Source organism: Ochotona curzoniae, unplaced genomic scaffold, assembly GCF_017591425.1.
Source record: "Ochotona curzoniae isolate NIBS_2020 unplaced genomic scaffold, NIBS_Ocur_1.0 contig_2754, whole genome shotgun sequence".
In the NCBI taxonomy this organism is placed as follows: domain Eukaryota; kingdom Metazoa; phylum Chordata; class Mammalia; order Lagomorpha; family Ochotonidae; genus Ochotona; species Ochotona curzoniae.
The window spans coordinates 16,943,331-16,961,289 of record NW_024465582.1 but is presented as its reverse complement, the minus strand read 5'-3'; the positions used below and the strand labels follow the sequence as shown (position 1 = coordinate 16,961,289).

General features: G+C 44.6%; 2 protein-coding genes across 5 annotated transcripts in view; one reads left to right on the top strand and one right to left on the bottom strand.

Annotated features, from left to right (window-relative positions):
- WDR70 (WD repeat domain 70) overlaps positions 1-12,760 on the bottom strand; it is a 201,456-nt gene extending 188,696 nt beyond the window's left edge. For 2 of the 3 annotated variants that reach the window (XM_040977476.1, XM_040977475.1), the window contains exons 1-3: positions 12,669-12,760; positions 12,517-12,582; positions 8,078-8,161 (exon numbers count right to left, since the gene is read on the bottom strand). In XM_040977476.1, the coding sequence (XP_040833410.1) occupies positions 8,078-8,161; positions 12,517-12,582; positions 12,669-12,693 (175 nt within the window). In that variant the 5' untranslated portion in view covers positions 12,694-12,760. The remainder of the gene's footprint in view (positions 1-8,077; positions 8,162-12,516; positions 12,583-12,668) is intronic. The other variant, XM_040977477.1, reaches the window with a different exon arrangement.
- A 2,636-nt stretch (positions 12,761-15,396) lies between these two features.
- Positions 15,397-17,959, top strand: part of NUP155 (nucleoporin 155) — a 46,295-nt gene continuing 43,732 nt past the window's right edge. For both annotated transcript variants that reach the window (XM_040977474.1, XM_040977473.1), the window contains exon 1: positions 15,397-15,678. In XM_040977474.1, the coding sequence (XP_040833408.1) occupies positions 15,522-15,678 (157 nt within the window). In that variant the 5' untranslated portion in view covers positions 15,397-15,521. The remainder of the gene's footprint in view (positions 15,679-17,959) is intronic.

Sequence of the window (17,959 nt, the reverse complement as noted above, 5' to 3'; positions counted from 1 at the left end):
GAAACAACAGATGAAGATCTCTCTCTTTTCTATCACTCTGCCTTCCAAAACAAATCTTAAACAAAATCCTTATTGCTAAGGCAAAACAGTCCCCCTTCTGGCTATGGTCATCTGCACATAATTAAATTTCTGGCTAACCTGGGAACAGTTTAGGACAAGTCAATACCCTGCACCAGGCACAGCAAAAGAATGGGAAACACAAAAGTTCACATCCTTCACATCAGGACCCAGGGAAGGACTTCATTCTACAATTGTCTTCTGAGAAACATTTTCTTATTGGAACTACTTTTAATTTTGCAATTTTCATAACTTTAACCAAAGTAACCAAAGGTATCTTATCCAAAGTCTTTAACAAAAAATAAGAGCAGATACTATGGACATGTGGCCACGTATATAGGACTAGTCTAAGCACTTCTTGGAGCTGGTGTTGTGTTTTACAACACAGCAAGTAAAGCTGCCATGTGCAAGCCAACATCCCATATAGGAGCCAATTCCAACCCAGCTCCCCACTGATGGCTTGACACTAGCAGTGGGAAATGGCCCAAGTGCTTGTGCCCCTGCTATGCACATGTGGGAGATCTACAAGTTCCTGGGCCTGGCCAAACCCTGGTGGCCATCTAAGGAGTAAAGCAGTGGATGAAAATCAATCAATCACTCTCTCTCTCATTTTCACATAAATAACAGAATGACAGAGAAGTACTTTTTTAATTTTCAAAGCTATCTTAGTAGATAATATTATCCCTCTATACCAATGTCCTCAGGAATTCAAGACATAAAGATAACTTGTGCAATAAACAGTAGTATTTAGTTAGCACAGCAGCAGACTGGGGTCTGTATCCACAACTGGATCCTTACTTTATGTGATCTGATCTACTAGGCTATAAAATTACCAACAAATCTGCCGCTCCTGAACGCTAGTAAAGTGCAGGCTCTAACTGTGTGCTTATATCTCAGACTACACTGAAACTGTGATCTTCCCCGACTGAAACTGCGATCTTCCCCGTCTGGTTTTCCTTACAAGTAGTAAATACTACAAAGTATCTGCCCCATGCTAGTTAAGCACCTACCTTTTAATTTAATATTTTAATGCTACCAAAGATTCAATATTTTCTATTCACAGATGTTCTCATTGCTAATTAATGCTTCATGAAAGAAAAAAAGAAAGGCATTTTAGAAAAAAGAAATTTATTTTTCTCATTGCAGACTATGAATACAAATTCAATGGACTAAAATCTCTGAGATGTTACTCATTATTACCCAATGTGGATGAAGGAACACTGTAAAAATTTATCTGTCCTTAAGAAAAGCAACTTAAGTCATGCCCTAACAGCTTTTGTTCTTCCAATAAACTTATTTTACAATATTAACTTCGCTTTTATACTTCCAGACTGATACATTTTAGACAACCCATATTTGCAAAAGCACTTCATTTGTATGTAAATTTGTCCAGTTAGCAATACTATCAAAACTGCCACATCCCATGAGGGCTAATCACACAAAGAACAGAGTCAGAGGCAGGTAGCTGCATGCTGAAAACTACAGCAATCACTTAACCAGGACAAAAATGAAAATCAAAATTAAAATTAAGCAGAGAGTTAGAGTTACCAGATATAAAAAAATAATTTTTTCCTAGTGATATTCTTTTCACCCATAGGAATAAAATACTACTGTTTCATTTATTTTAATTTCTAACAATTCACTGGCCCATCAATTTTACATAACTTTAGACCTGCTTAATGACAAACAGTATTGAAGCAAAATATTAGATGGGAACTTATCTGTATTAATCATATTTCTTCACTAAATACTTCAGTTTGGGGCCCAGCATAGTAACCTAGAGGCAAAAGTCCTCACCTTGAACGTGCCCAGATCCCATGTAGGAGCCAGTTCTAATCTCAGCACCTCCACTTCCCACCCAGCTCACTGCTTGTGGCTTGGGAAAGCAGTCGAGGAAGGTCCAAAGCCTTGGGACCCTGGACTCACATGGGAGACCCAGAAGTAGTTCCTGGCTCCTGGCTTCGGATTGGCTCAGCTCCGGCCGTGCAGTCACTTGGGGGATCTTCCTCTCTGTCTCTCCTCTCCGTATATCTGACTTTCCAATAAAAATTAAATAAATCTTTTTTAAAAAATTTAAGTTTCTAATTACCACATAGTAAGCTCTTTGCTAGACATATAAAAATGAAAAACAATTTTCTATCCTCAAGAAGTGATCATTAAATTAATAATAATTCTTAAACTGTTATCGAAGCACAGGAAAAAACAACTGCGCCCAAACAAAAGCTGAATTGCTAAAAATATATGAGCTATGCCTGGCTGAATGAGGAAGAATTAAAGAAAATGCTTCAAGTGAAAAAAAGGGGTTTCTAATTTTTGTGTATTTATTTTCATCTTATAAAGCCAGAGTGACAGACAAGCACCCAATAATTCACTGCCACAATGCCTTCAACAACCAGGGCTGAACCGGTAAAAGGCAGCAGACTGGAGCTCAGTCCAGATGCCCCACTGGTAGCAGGGAGCCACACCGTGCCAGCATCTACTGCTCCTACAGTGCGCATTACCTGCAACTTGAACCCGGTCTCTCCAAAAGAGGATGTGATGATTTAACTGCCACCCCATAAAGCTTTGTGCCAATGAACACCCTGGAAGGAACCTACTGAGATGAAGACTCAAGTGCTGAGGCTCCTGCCGCCCATGCACTCTGAGTTCGGGATTCATGGCCGCAGTCTGGCCTACGACCAGCTGTGTGCAGAGAGAACTAGTAGACACAAGTTCTGTCTTTGTCTTTGTGCTTCAAAAAAAAATGAAACATTCTTTTAAAAATTTTTAAACTCATCAAATTTAAGCAAAAAGATTTTTCAGAATAATTATTTTGTCCATCTTACAAATCCTACCTTGTGAGCCTGGCGGCGTGGCCTAGTGGCTAAAGTACTTAACTTGAACGCACCAGGATCCCATATGGACGCCGGTTCTAATCCTGGCAGCTCCACTTCCCATCCAGCTCCCCGCTTGTGGCTTGGGAAAGCAGTCAGGGACGGCCCAAAGCCTTGGGACCCTGCACCCATGTGGGAAACCAGGAAGAAGTTCCTGGTTCCTGGCTTCAGATTGGCGCAGCACCAGCCCTTGCGCTCACTTGGGGAATGAATCATCGGATGGAAGATCTTCCTCTCTGTCTCTCCTCCTCTCTGTATATCTGACTTGGTAATAAAAAATAAATAAATCGGGCCCGGCGCGGTGGCGCAAGTAGTTAAAGGTCCTCGCCTTGCACGCCCGGGATCCCATATGGGCGCCGGTTCTAATCCCGGCAGCCCCGCTTCCCTTCCAGCTCCCTGCCTGTGGCCTGGGAAAGCAGTCGAGGACAGCCCAAAGCTTTGGGACCCTGCACCCGCGTGGGAGACCCAGAAGAGGCTCCTGGCTTCGGATCAGCATAGTATCGGCCCGTTGCGCTCACTTGGGGAGTGAATCATCGGACGGAAGATCTTCCTCTCTGTCTCTCCTCTCTGTATATCCGCCTTTCCAATGAAAAAATAATAAAAATAAATCTTTAAAAAAAAAGATAAATAAATAAATAAATCTTTAAAAAGAAAAAAAACAAATCCTACCTTGCATCATTTATTTTCCAATTATATACTAGGGAAAGTTCATAATCCCTCCAAAGCACACAATCTCCCCACCCGCTTATCTCCTCATAACAATGCTAAAAGAGGGTCTACATCTTTAACATGTCATAGATATTCCTCAAGCTTCGATGAGGCATTCAAGATCATACTGCAGATTTTACTGAGATCTTATAAAACTTGACCATTTTTATTAGAATAATAGCAATCAAAACAGTTCATACACAAACTAGTTATGAGAAAGGTCCAGGTCTGACGGGGGTGTACTAAGTTGAGCCACTGCTTGGGCTGGGCTGTCTGTAACCCACATCAGGTTGCCTGTGAATCAATCCCAACTACTCCACTTCTGATTTAGCTTCCTGCTAATCTGCATGGGGGCATGAGATGATGGCATAAGTACTTGGCTTCCTGCCAACCACATGGCACACTTGGACAGAATTCCTGGTCCGTCTTTGGCCTGGCATAGCCCAGGTTGTTAACAGCATTTTCAGAGTAACCAACAAGAGGCAGTTCATCCGTTCGTTCTCTCTCTCTCTCTTTCTCCCTCCATCCCTCTCCCACTGTCAGTCTCCAAAGTAAATTAATAAACCTTAAGAAAAAAAAAGTCAGAGTTGGGGCAAGAATTTGGCATAACAGCTAAGACATAGCTTGGAAGGCCTGCATCCCAATATCAGAGTACATGGGTTTAAGAACTGGGTATACTTCCAATTCTAAACTCCTGAAAATGCACAACTAGAAGACAATCACTCAAGAACTTGCATCTTTGTCACCCACATGAAAAAACTAAACCTAGTTCCTACTACCTTTGACCTCCCCCCATTCCAGCTGTATTGTGGCTGAAAGATCAAATTCATGTAATCTTTTTTAAGTCAGTCTTTTTTCTTTTAAGGTTAATTTTCACCAGAAAGTCTCTTCTACAGAGAGGACAGAGAAGATCTTTCATCCAATGATTCATTCCCCAAGTGGCTGCAACGGCAGGAGTTGAGCCAATCTGAAGACAGGAGCCTGGAGATTTCCCAGGTCTCCCACGCTGATGCAGGGTCTCAAGGCTTTGGGCTGTCCTCGACTGCTTTCCCACAAGAGCAGAGAGCTGGATGGGAAGTGGAGTGGCCAGAATTAGAACTGGTGCCCATATAGGATCCAGGTGTGTACAAGGGGAGGACTTTTGCCACTAGGGCCCTAAGTCAGTCTTACTTTCCTCTACCATATGAATGCGCAAGGAAAGACTCCAATATCAAGATAACACCGATATTAAGACTCATTGGAATACCTGAGTTCAATTCCCTGTCCTTGCTTCTTACAAACACAGACCCTAAGGAGCAGAAATGGGTCAAGTACATCACTTTCTATCACCTTTAGGCAAGTCTTGGAATGAGTTCTTGGCTCCTATCTTCAGCTCAAGCTGAGCTCTAGCAACTGCAGGTTTCTGGGGAGTGAATAGAGTGCTCTTTAGCTCTCAAAATATAAAGTAAAGTAAAAGTAATAATCTTTCAAAACAAGTCAAATGGTTTATCAACTTATTGCTACAGTCTGAATTGCCACATTCAGGATGCATACATAAAAAATCCTCTTGGGGCTAGCATGGTGGCGTGGTAGCCTAATCCTCTATGGTGTCTCCCCCCTTATATGTGCCAATTCCAGTCCCATCAGAGGGTGGCCCAAGTCTTGGGACCCTGCACCCACGAGGGAGACCCACGAGAAGCACCTGGATCCTGGCTTTGGACCAGTCTACCTCAGGCCATTGCAGCCATTTGAGGGAGTGAACTAACAAATGGAAGATCGTAATATCTACCTATCTTTCTCATATATATAAACAATGACACTATTCATTTTATATGACATGCTTAAATAAATACATTTACACTCCATATAAGGATTCACTAAAAGGCTTATGAATACTGAAAAACGTGTGTATATATGTATTGTGCGAGGATATTGCTTCAATTCTAATATATGTGCTGCTGAAGCAAGCATGTGCAAGGACATTAAAATAGCTTAGTGTGTACATATAATAATGTTATCAAAGAATATATTTGTTGGGCCCGGCACGGTGGCCTAGGGGTTTAAGTTCTCTCCTTGAACGCACTGGGATCCCATATGGGCGCTGGTTCTAATCCCAACAGCCCTGCTCCCCAGCTCCCCACTTGTGGCCTGGGAAGAGCTCCTGGGAGACCCAAGAGAAGCTCCTGGCTCCTGGCTTCGAATCAGCTCAGCTCCTGCCATTGCAGCCACTTGGGGAATAAATCAACGGACAGAAAATCTTCCTGTCTCTCTTCCACTCTGTATATCTGACTCTCCAATAAAAAAAAAAAAATTTAAATTAAAAATTCTTCCTGTGCCCTGCACAGTAGCTTAGTGCTAAGTCCTTGTCTTGCATGTATCAAGCTCCAATATGGGCATGTCCCAGCTGTTCCACTTCCCTTCCAGCTCCCTGCTTGTGGCCTAGGAAAGCAGTTGAGGATGGCCCAAAATCTTGGGACCCTGCACCCACGTGGGAGACCAGGAAGAATCTCCTGGCTGCAGACTGGCTCAGTTCTGACTGCTGTAGCCACCCCGAGGCCAGCACCAAGACATAGCATGTAAAGCCACCATCTGCAATGCCAACATGTCACACGGGGCCAGTCCCAGCTATTCCATTTCCAGGCCAGCTCCCTGCTAATGCACCTAGGAAAGCAGACTAAGATGGCCCAAGTGTGTGAGCTCCTGCACCCAAGTGGAAGACCCAGAAAAGCTTCCTGGCTCCTAGCTTTGGAGGGGCCCAACTCTGGTTGTCGAAGTCCCCTGGGGAAGGAATCAACAGAGAGAAGATTTTAATCTTTCTCACTCTCTATAACTCTATATTTCAAATACATTAATAAATCTAAGAAAAAACAAAACTGTTTTAATGAAAAAATATTCTTAAAAAGATCAGAATAATTTCCTGTCAAAGTCACTGCCTAAACAGTACATATTACTGCTATACAATTTACAATTTTAAAATAAAAAATAGTAAGAACCATAATAATAATTTAACTAAAAGTTTTCCCAAGAGTGCTGTCAGTGCAATTTCCAGCCCCTTTTACTCTATCAAGTTACACCGATTCTTTTTCTAATACAAGAATGATCCATGCTGTGGTATAGAGGGCTAGGCTTCCACCTGTGGTGCCAAAATTCCATGTGAGGTACCAGTTCAAGTCCCAGCTACTCCATTTCTGATCCAGTTTCCTGCTGATGGCCAGGAAAGGCAACAGAGAATGGTCAAAACCTTGGGCCCTTGAGTCCACGTGGGAAATCTGAAAGAACCTGGTTTTAAACTGACTCAGTCCCAGCCATTGCAGTTATCTGAAAAGTGAACCAGCAGGTAGAATCCCTCATTCTCTGTCTCTCCGCTCTGTAACTCTGCCTTTCAAATAAAAATAAAATAAAATAAATCTGGCACCAGCGTGGTGGTGCAGCATGATAATACTCTGCCTGTGGCACTGGCATCCCATGTTCTGTTGCTCCACTTCCCATCCAGCTCCTTACTGGCCTGGCAGAGCAGCAGAGAATGATCCAAGTCCTTGGGACGCTGCACCAATGTGGAACACCCAAAAAAAGCTCCTGAATTCTGCGTTCGGATCAGCTTAGCTCCAGCTATTATGTCTATTTGGGAAGTGAATCAGTGGATGGAAGATTTCTCTCATTCTGTTTCTCCTTCTCTCTATAACTCTGTCTTTCAGACAAAAACAAATAAATAAATAAACCTTTAATAAAAATAATAAATAAATATTTTAAAAAGAAAGCTCTGGGACCCGATGCTATAGCCTAGTGGCTAAAGTCCTTGCATTGTATGCACCAGGATTCCAAGTGGGTGCCGGTTCATATCCCAGCTGCTTAAAAAAAAAAAAGAAAGAAAAGAGTTCTGAATCAGATTCATATAAAGCAAGAGTAAATCTCTGTGGATGCCCCGGGGGCAGCACCGAGAACTGTCAACCATCTACTACACAAGCCATCTGGAATGAAAGCTTAGGGCTGACACAACTCGTTAAAGCAGGGATTCAAGAGCAGCAGCCACAGTCAGTGTCCCAATCTCTACACTGTCTGGGTCATATTCAGTGGTGTGCACAGCTCTGAGAGCCACCGCTGGCCCAGCCTTCCAAATACTGGTTCCGCTGTAAGCAGGAAAAGAAAAAAACGAAACGAGAGTCAGATCAAGGTGAGGAGAGGTAACGAACTGCTATTCTGATTCCAATCAACGTGAATGCTTGTTAGTTCACAGAACACACGTTAAACAATTTCAGTACTGACGTCAGTACTCTAATCCTATTTAGTTGCTACTTCTAATATATATTTTAAATGTCTTCAAGTTCTGCTTCCAAAGGAACCAGCACATACGGTCTTTCAACAATACTGAAATGCTTTTTAACTTTTTTAAATTGTCAACTGACTGACATAAAGTACATACAGTGTTAAAACCAATCATAAAATAAGTGTGAAGACCTTACCCAGTGTTTTGCGACTTCTTTCCACTGCTGTTCTTCGAGTTTGCTCAAACATTGCTTCCAAGTCAAATGTGCGAGCTTTTTTACCTAAAATAGGAGGAAGTGGCAAACTGATTATCTTGCAATAACCTGGCCAAACTTCAAATACTCAATATTTACTGATTTTGAGCAATAACCACTTCATCTAATTTACAGTTAAGTTGCAATGTAATCATAAGGTCAAAAAACAGGCTGGTATCATTGCATATGATACAAAGTGTCACCAATATCCCATACAAACACCAGTTCAAGTCCCGGAAGCTCCACTTCTGATCCAGCTCCCTGCTGGTGGACTGGGAAGGTAACGGCCGGGGGTCAGAGTCCATGGGCCCCTGCACTTATGTGGGAAACCCAGAGGAAGCTCCCAATTCCTGGCTTCGAACCAGTCCAGCACCAATTGTTGCAGCCATTTGGAGAGTGAACCAGAAGATGGAAAATTTCTCTCTCCTCCTCTCTAAAACTACCTTTCCAATAAAAAAAAATAAACCTTTAAAAAAAAAAGTTCAAACAACTGAGATCACAAAGAATAGTTAATGAAATCTCATCACTAAGTACGATAACCAGCCCAATTTCCCCACCTCTTTTAATTTACTGAAATTCACAGCCCTCCAAAAAACGCTGCTGGGCCCAGTGCCATAGCTTAGTGGCTAAGTCCTTAGCTTCATCCACCGGGATCCCATATGGGAGCCAGTTAGTGTCCTGGCTGTTCCATTTCCCTTCCAGCTCCCTGCTTATGGCCTAAGAAAGTAGTCAAGGACAGCCCAAAGCCTTGGGACCCTGAACCCACAGGGGAACCCAAAAGCCCCTGGTTCCTGGCTTTGGATCAGCTCAACTCCGGCCACTGCGGCCACTTGGGGAAAGAATCAGCGGACAGAAGATCTTTCTGTCTCTTCTTCTAACTGGTAAATCTTTCTAATAAAAGTAAATAAATCTTTAAAAAAAAAAAACAACAACAACACTGGCGTGACAGCAAGAATGAAGAACATCCATACCTTAATCCTTGGGACCTGTGAAGCTTCACAGAGCCTGAGGACTGGGGACACTACAGTAGGCTTGAAGACGAAAGGACGACCTTCAAGAGCCAAACTTAAAGGAGCTAACAGACAGCCTGAGCCGCGGGGAGCAGAGAGCACAGGCCTGCTGAGGAGCCCACCATGACTGCACTGCCCCTCCTGCCTCCAACTAACCCCTTCACGGCAGCCCTGACACCCGAAGCAAGCGAATCAACGGAGCTCACCTGGATCTGAGACAATTAATCTGCCGTGTTTTCAGTTGCTAAAATTTGTGTTTATTATAGCAGCCACAAAACATAACAAAATGATACTAAAACCTTCACAATATTATCTTAATCATAATGAACCAAACACTAAATGTATGAATTAAAGCAACAGAACTGGGCCTGAGAGTAGGTTCTGGTACAGTGGTTAGGACATCACCTGCGACACCTGCATCCCATTAGAGGCTCAGGTGCCAGCTCCTCCCTTCCTGTTCTTTTTTGTAAAGATTCTTTTTGTTTATCTGAAAGTCAAAGTTACAGAGAAGCAGAGTTACCTTCCATCTGCTGGCTCACTCCCCAAAGGGTCACAAATGGTCGGCGCTATGCCAGGCAGAATCCAGGAACTAGCAGCTTCAAGGTCTCCCATGAGCACAGGGACCCCATCACTTGGGGTATCTCCTGCCGCTTTCTCAGGCTCATTAGAAAAAAACTGGGCAAGTGGGGCAGCCAGGACTAGAACCCAGTGGCCTCAGAGCAGGTGGCTACCAGTGAGTCAGGCAACTATTTAACTCACTTTGCCACAGGCCAGCCCTCTTCCTCCTATTCTAAGTCCTGCTATCATGCCACTCCAAGAAGCAGCAGGAGGTAGCTCGGATAGTTGGGTTCCTATCACTCAAGCGGGAGAACAGACTGAGTTTCAGACTAGCAACTGTAAGCATATGGGATATGAAACAAGAGAATGGAAGATATCTCTTTCTACATCTCTCAAAAAAATATGTAAAAAGCAAAGAACTAAGCTTGATTTCCAGCGTCCTGTTAATGGGCTGGAAAGGTAGCCAAGGACAGCCCAAGTCTTTGCGACCCTGCACCCACGTGAGAGACCCACAGGAAGCTCCTGACTCCTGGTTTTCAATCAGTTCAGGTCCAGCCATTGTGGCCATCTGGGGGAGTGAACCCAGAAAATGAGTGGATGGAGGATCATTCTGTCTCTCCTCTCTAAAAATCTGCCTTTCCAATAACAAATGAGATTTAAAAAATGCTACTCTTACAGACTAATGAGTTTGGAATAAAACCTGTCAATCACCAATGGTTGTGAATATTGAGAAGCTTTGATATACACACACTAAAAATTTCTGTAACTTTTTGATGTATATATTTCTAAATACATCCAAGAAATCTGACAATAAACAGAAAAATCTCTGGGTAAAATATGAAAGCTATTCAGGGGAGAGTGATCTAGCCCAGCAGCTGACACTCCACCTTCTTGTCAAGTGATTGGATTCTTGCTGCCAGCACGGGGGACCTGGAGTGTCCAGCTTCCAGTGTCAGCTCTGACCCAGGCCCAGGAGTTAAAAACCAACAGATGACAGCAGTTTGTCTTTCAAGTAAAGTTCTCCATAAAACTCTCCAATCTAGATTCGCTGACGAAAGTTCAAATTACAAACCATATTGGAAAAAGTTAAAAATATTACAACACCTCTCTGTGAAGTCTACTATTCAGCCTCTAGAAAGTTATTTAATAGTACGGGAAAAGCCTCAAAACACTGTGCTTACGAATAATGTAAATTTACCCATGCAATACTAATATTCTCAATATATGAAAGTCTGAAAATTTAAATTCCTAAAGGTGTATTTATTTATTGAAAAGCACAAAGACAGTGAAAGGAAAAAAGACCTTCCATTCATGGCTGACTCCCCAAATGGCCAGCAGAGCCAGACCTGGGCTAACCTTGAGTCAGGAGCTCCATTCTGGCCTCCCCCGTGGGTATCAGGAGCCAAGCACTTAGGGCATCTTCTCTGCCTTCCCTGACACATTAGCAAGAAGCTGGATGAGGAGCAGAGCAGCCAGGAATCAGCATTCATCACAAGCTGTTGTTTAACCTGCTGCACAATAATGCCATTCCCACAAACTGCATTTTAAGTCTTCACTTACAGGTCATGAAATTGAGTCATTTTACTTTCAATGTTTTTGACGGGCCCGACACAGTAGCCTAGTGGCTAAAGTCCTCATGTAGAATGCACTGGAATCCCATGTGGGCTCCAGTTCTAATCCCAGCAGCCCATTTCCCATCCAGTTCCCTCCTTGTGCACTGGAAAAGCAATCAAGGGCAGCCCAAACCGTCGGAGCCCTGTACCCACATGGGAGACCTGGAGGAAGTTCCTGGCTTCGGATCAGCATAGCACTGGCCATTGTGGTCACTTGGGGAGTGAATCATCGAACGGAAGATCTTCCTCTCCGTCTCTTTTCTCTACAGATATGACTTTGCAATAGGGATAATTAAATCTTTATAAAAAAAGAAAAAATGTTTCTGTGTTTTTCTATATTTTCTATGCTTGTCTTTTTAAATTAAAGGGGGGAATTCTGAACAAAAACCAAACAAAAATAAGCATTATTACTACTTTTCTGCAAATGTAAATACCCATTAAAAGCGGGAGGGAGACCTTTAGTCTAGTAGTGAGGACATATCAGAACCCCTGGGTTCCGCACCCACTTCTGAATCCTGATCCCAGCTTCTTGCCAGTGCAGACGCCTGGGATGCAGGTCCAGCAGCTGGGGACCCACCACCCATTGAAAAGATCCCTACAGAGCACGCTGGGAAAGCAGGCAGGAAGTGAACCAGCCCACGGAGGGACACCATGCTGACACGTGTGGCAAGCATCCTCAAGGCGTGCATGGAGTGAGTGACTGCATGAAATGAGAAAGCAAATATTTACAACTTGATTTTTACGAGGTTCCTAGTTTAAATGTGTGACTACCACGGCTGAAATCTTTGTCTGCCTCCCACCGTGTTCCAACTACGATTCACGGAGACTCAAGTGAAGACTGTGGAGAAGACAGACTTGAATCAAAAAGTCCTGAACAACCCCTACCCTGTCCACTTCATGGCCCGCTGCTGAACACGACTCACTCCTTTGCTATCAGTCTCTCCAACAACAAACCTCCTCCTCCACCTGGGTCCCCTAAACCATCTTCTGGTTTGCAGGGTCCCTTCTGCTGGTCGCACCATGGAGGGCAAACAAACCGTGTACAGAAACGTCAAGGTCTACACTGCAGCCAAAGTGAATTCGGAGTCGCCCCACTGAGAGGTGCGCGCGGCTGCCGTGTCAGGTCGGCCTGATCCCACGTTCCCCCAGGTTCTGGGAACCCTACCCGGAGAACACTGGGGTCCTCAATCTGGGAACTCACCGAACCCCGTGAAGCCCATCGTGACCGCCAGCTGCGGGTCCGGACTCGAACCGTCTGCGCCAGTCGCTGCGGTGAAAGACAAAGCAGGCCTCGTGAGTGCGGCGCCCCCCAGCACGGACGACCCCCGCCCACGACCGCCTCACATAACCCACCTTCGCCAGGTCCCGAACCCTCCATGACCGCGGAGCTTGGAGACACCGGCTACCCAGACAGACGCGGCACGACCGCCACAAACCCGGCAGGAAGTCGCGCCGCCGAGCGACAGCGTCGCTTCCAGCGCCAAGAGCGGCGTCTTCCACAAAAACATGGCGGATGGTGGAGCAGCGCCGCCCTAGAGTGCGGGCGGGGAAATGCGGCCGAAGGTGTGACGCTAGGCGGAAAAAGCTTAAACTACACACTCCTTAAAGAATGAGATTTACCACAGAGAAAAAGCACACAACTCTAAAAAGAAAACCTCGAGCTCCCTCTCTTGGCGTTGTATCCTTCTCTGTGGGAAGTCCTCGGTAATTCTCCGGGATTTGCAAATATTTTGACTCATTTATGTATTTATTTGAGAGGCAGAGAAAGCAAATTCCTATCCACGAGTTCATTCGGCCAATGCCCAGGAGCCCAGAACTCCAACTCCCCCAGCAGGGCAATGCAACCTCACAGGGCACAGTGGGCAGGAAACTAGAATTAGAAATGGAGCTGGAATTCTGATTCTAATCAAATAGCACATGCTGGTGATTCAATGGGTGTCATAACTAATGTTCAAAATACATATTCCAACTCCACCCTCTTTGAGTGCACCATAAGGAAGAGATGGATAGCCACTCCATGGCTTTTAAGGTAATGCTGAAGGAAATCAAAAACATCTGAGTGGGTAAAAGAGTTACTAGAAAATGCTCTTTCCAAGAGCCTTAAAAATTATTCGAAGTTTTCAACATGTAAGCGACATGTTTTATTAAAATCTTAACTCATCCCTGCTTGTGGCCTGGGAAGGCAGTTGAGGATGGCCCAGAGCCTTGGGACTCTGTACCTGAATGGGAGACCCAGAAAAGCTCCTGGCTCCTGGCTTCAGATTGGCTCAGCTCTGGCCATTGTGATCACTTGGGGAGTGAACCATTGGGCGGAGGATCTTCCTCTCTATCTCTCCTCCTCTCTGTATATCTGCCTTTCCAATAAAAATAATTAAATCTTCAAAAACAATTCTTAACTCATAGCATGAAAAATGTAAACTCATTTAAAAATCAGAAAAAAACCTAACCTATTGTCATAAATAACACAGTTGGATGTGAGGTCATTACAGTTTCTAAAAGTAAAAGCGAGAAAAATGGTATTTTGCATCTTTTATGAATAGCAGTGTCTTGATTTAATGAAAGCTGGATTCTTCTTATCTATCTGTTGTCAATTTATACACTGACAGGGAGAGACAGAAAGCTTTCATCTCTTACTTCATCTCCCTCATGGCTCCAGCAGTCAAGTCCGGGTCAAGCAAATTCAGGAGCCAGGAATTCCATCCTCATCTCCCACATAGGTGGTTGGAACCCAAATCCCAAGTACATGAGTTGGAAGCTGGATTAGAAACAGAGCAGTTAGACTTGTGCTGACAGTCTGATTGGGACTCTGGTCTTGCAAGTGGCTCGGCTGCTTAATCCAATGCGCCATAACACCAGCCCCTGCTGTCAATGTATTGGGACCTTTTGTTTAACTTGAGCGCATAAAGAAAAGCTGGCCTCAATTTTGTAATGGGAAAATGGAGAGTAATTGCAACAGTCTTTTAAAAACACTCTATTTGGGTCTGGAGCCATAGCCTAGTGGCTATATCCTTGCCTTGCACACGCCAGATCCCTTCTGGGTGCGGGTTTGTAACTTTGCTGTTTCACTTCTCAAAAAACTCCCTGCTTGTGGCCTGGGAAAACAGTCAAGGACAGCCCAAAGCCTTGCGATCCCTGCACTCACACGGGAGACCTGGAAAAAGCTCCTAGCTCCTGGCTTCAGATGAGCTCAGCTCTGGCTGATCAGGTCACTTGGGGATGGCAATCAGTATACAGAAGATCTTCCTCTCCGTTTCTCTTCCTCTCTGTAAATCTGACTTTTCAATAAAAATAAATTTAAAAAATTTTTAACAAAAACACAGTATTTGTTCTTTGCAAAGTGAAATTTGAAATCAAGATTCTCTGACTCCTCCACATACTAAAAAAGCAAAGCTCTAATTTTATCGTTACCAACAAGAACTGTCCATTGTTTTTCTTCAAGTGACACTAATTTTCAAGAAAACCTTTGCATAGTGCATCTAAATAGTTATACTTTGTGTTTCCTTTTTTTTTCCTTTCATTAAAATAGGTCACAACACCAAAAAACATCAAAGAGCAAAGATAAAAGCCTAGAATGTTCACATAACACCTAACTCCGTGAGGAATGTCGCCTAATTCTGGTTTATGTGCAATCTCCTTCTGACAGTTCCTGACTGTACCCGTGCACGCCGGAAGAGGCATTCGTCAGAAGCACCACAGTAACTGATGCGCGGGACCCACGCAGGAGACGTTGAGATTCGACTCCGAAGAGTCTCACGCGCCCAAACCCACCGGCATCCCGGCAGCCTCCACTGCTCGCCCGCAGCTCCCGTGCCCCATATCCCACCCTCCTCCTCCCCATCCCGCCCACCCCCGTCCCGCCCCTTCTCTCCCAGTCCTTCTCCTTTCCCTTTCTCCCTTCCCCAAGGTCTTCCCCGGACAACCTCTTTTAGTTTCCGGGTCCCTCACGCCCCAAGCCTCTCTATCCACTGGAACGCGTCTCCCACCCCTTTGCTCCTCCTCCAACGTCCCAAGCCTCAACTTCCCAGTCCTAAAACGGCGTCTGCCACTCCTCCCCCGGAGGAACCGGAAGCACGTCATGACCAGGCGCCGGAGCGCTCGTTTGGCGCGCGCGCCGTCGGCGGCGTTTCTGAGCTAGTGTCTTTGGTTTTTTCTCAGTTGTCTTTGGTGTTTGATTTCTTTCGGAGCTTGGTACCTAGGATTTTGGAGATGCCGTCGTCGTTGCTGGGCCCGGTTGTGCAGGCTTCCGCGTCGGCTGCAGCCTTGCAGGAAGCGCTGGAAAATGCCGGGCGCCTCATCGACCGGCAGCTGCAAGAAGACCGCATGTACCCCGACCTTTCCGAGCTGCTCATGGTGTCTGCCCCAAGTGAGTGATTGGGGGGTCCCTGTTTCTTCGGTCACCCTTCTTTCTCAGCCGAAAGGACCCTCGCCTTTTTAACCGTGGTCTTGTCTTCAGAGTTGGTCTTGGCAAAGGATCCTGGGAGGTTGAGGACGATGTTCTAATGTAATTTTAAGGAACCCCTGTCGTTGTCAACCATCCGTTTTCATCCCCTTCCTAGGGGATTGTTTGGAGGGCAAGTATGAAGGATAATTTCCCAGTTGGAGTAGAACCCAGCAAAGACCCAAACCCAAGCTTCGTGCTCCCCGATAAGAGAGGATCTCCTAGCCAGAGTCTTCTTCTGGCTCATTCCTACTGTTAGGATGTCAGTGAAGAAGAAATGCACTATAATATCTATGCTTACTTTTTTTTTAATGTAGTTTGTGTAATACGAAGTAGTGAAAGGTGTTGGAAGAGCAGCGAAATCAGGTGCAGATGAACAGGGAGGATGAAGGAAGAGAGAGTACTTTATAGACCCCCAGAAGGGGTCTGGAGAGTAATTCGTGTAATAGTTTTAAATTATGACCAGCTCCTCTAGGCCAAAGGAATTGCAAAAAGTGACCCCATTGTGAGGTGGAAATTGGAGGAGTGTGGGAGGGAAACAGAAGTGTTGGAAAGACGCAAGGTTTTTTGGGTAAGCAAGAACCAAGATAAGCTAATGAAGACACTAGTTGAATCAAAAAGACACCTCTCTTGATTTATGAAAATTGTTCAGTGGTAGACTTGTTAGACAAATATTAGAAGCAAAGAGTATTTTTTTTTTTTTTAAGATTTCTTTTATTGCCAAGACATACTTAACAGAGAGAAGGAGAGACAGAAAGATCTTCCATCTGCTGGTTCATTCCCTAGGTGGCCACATTGGCAGGAGCTGAGCTGATCCACAACCAGGAGCCGGGAGTTTCTTCCTGATCTCCCATGTGGTTGCAGGGTCCCAAGACTTTGGGCTGTCCTCAGCTGCTTCCCCAGGCCACAAGCAGGGAACTGGATGGGAAGTGGAGGAGCTGGGATGCAAATCAGTACCCATACGGGATGCTGGTGCTTGCAAGGCAAGGATTTGGTCACTGAGGTTTGGTGCCAAGCTGATAGTATTTGTTCCTGACAGTTACGTACCAGATTGCCTGTTAGCAGCTGTCATTTTGACGATATTACTCGTCATTGTTACTTGCTTTGCCTTCTTTTAGGGTTAGCATTGTTGTTGTAGGCCACCAGCATCCCATATTGGTGGCAGTTTGAAATATAGCTGCTCCAACTTCTGATCTAGTTCTCAACCAGTGTGCCTAGGGAAGCTGCAAAGGGTGACCCACATACTTGGACCACTATACGAGCTGAGTAGACTAGTTACCTGTTGCACTTTGCAATAGAATGCTTGATGAAAGTGCTTTATAGAACTGGTTGTCCTTCCCAAGAAGATACTCCTTGTAATTTTTTAAAGATTTATTTATTATTTTTATTGACAAGTCAGATTCACAGAAAGTTGAGACAGAGAGAAAGATCTTCTGTCTGCTTGTCAACTCCCCAATTGGCCTCAACAGCCAGAGCCAAGCTTATCTGAAGCCGCTCAGGTCTCTCATGCAGATGCAGGGTCCGAAGGCTTTGGGCCGTCCTCGACTGTCTTGCCAGGCCACAAGCAGGGAGCTGGATGGGAAGCAGGGCCACGAGGAAACAAAACAGCGTCCATATGGATCCTGGGCTTACAAGGCGAGGACTTTAGCCATTAGGCAACTGTGCCAGGCCCATTCCTTGTAATTTTTGCATATGTCATATTCATAATGGGGAAAATTCAAAGGTGAAAAGACATGGGTTGTTTTAGTGTTTAAAAATGGGGAAGACAATAAGCTGTTTTCCCCTATATATGATCTTTATTACCTGGTTATTATTTTTTCAATGTACAGATTTCTCTATATTTTTCTATTGAGCCTTACTAAAATAACTGAGAAGAAGCACTGAGCTTTTTTCTTAAACATTTCCTATGCCGTGGAGTAACCTTCCATTCAAGACTGCAACCAGTAATTGCTCCCTGGTTAACTGGGAATTTTTCAGGCCAGGTGTTGTGGTGTCACTTAGATACCTGCGTCCTGGATCAGATGTCTGGTTGGTGTCCTGCTGCTGTGCTCCTCATCTGCCTTCCTGTTAGCACCCCAGGAAGGGCAGCAGGGTATTGAAGACTTTGCTGCTTGGGCTCCTACCACTTGTGTGTGTGTTTCTCTCTATGTCACTCTGCCTTTTAAATAATTAAAAAAAGATCTAAAAAGTAGTTTGCAAAAATGAA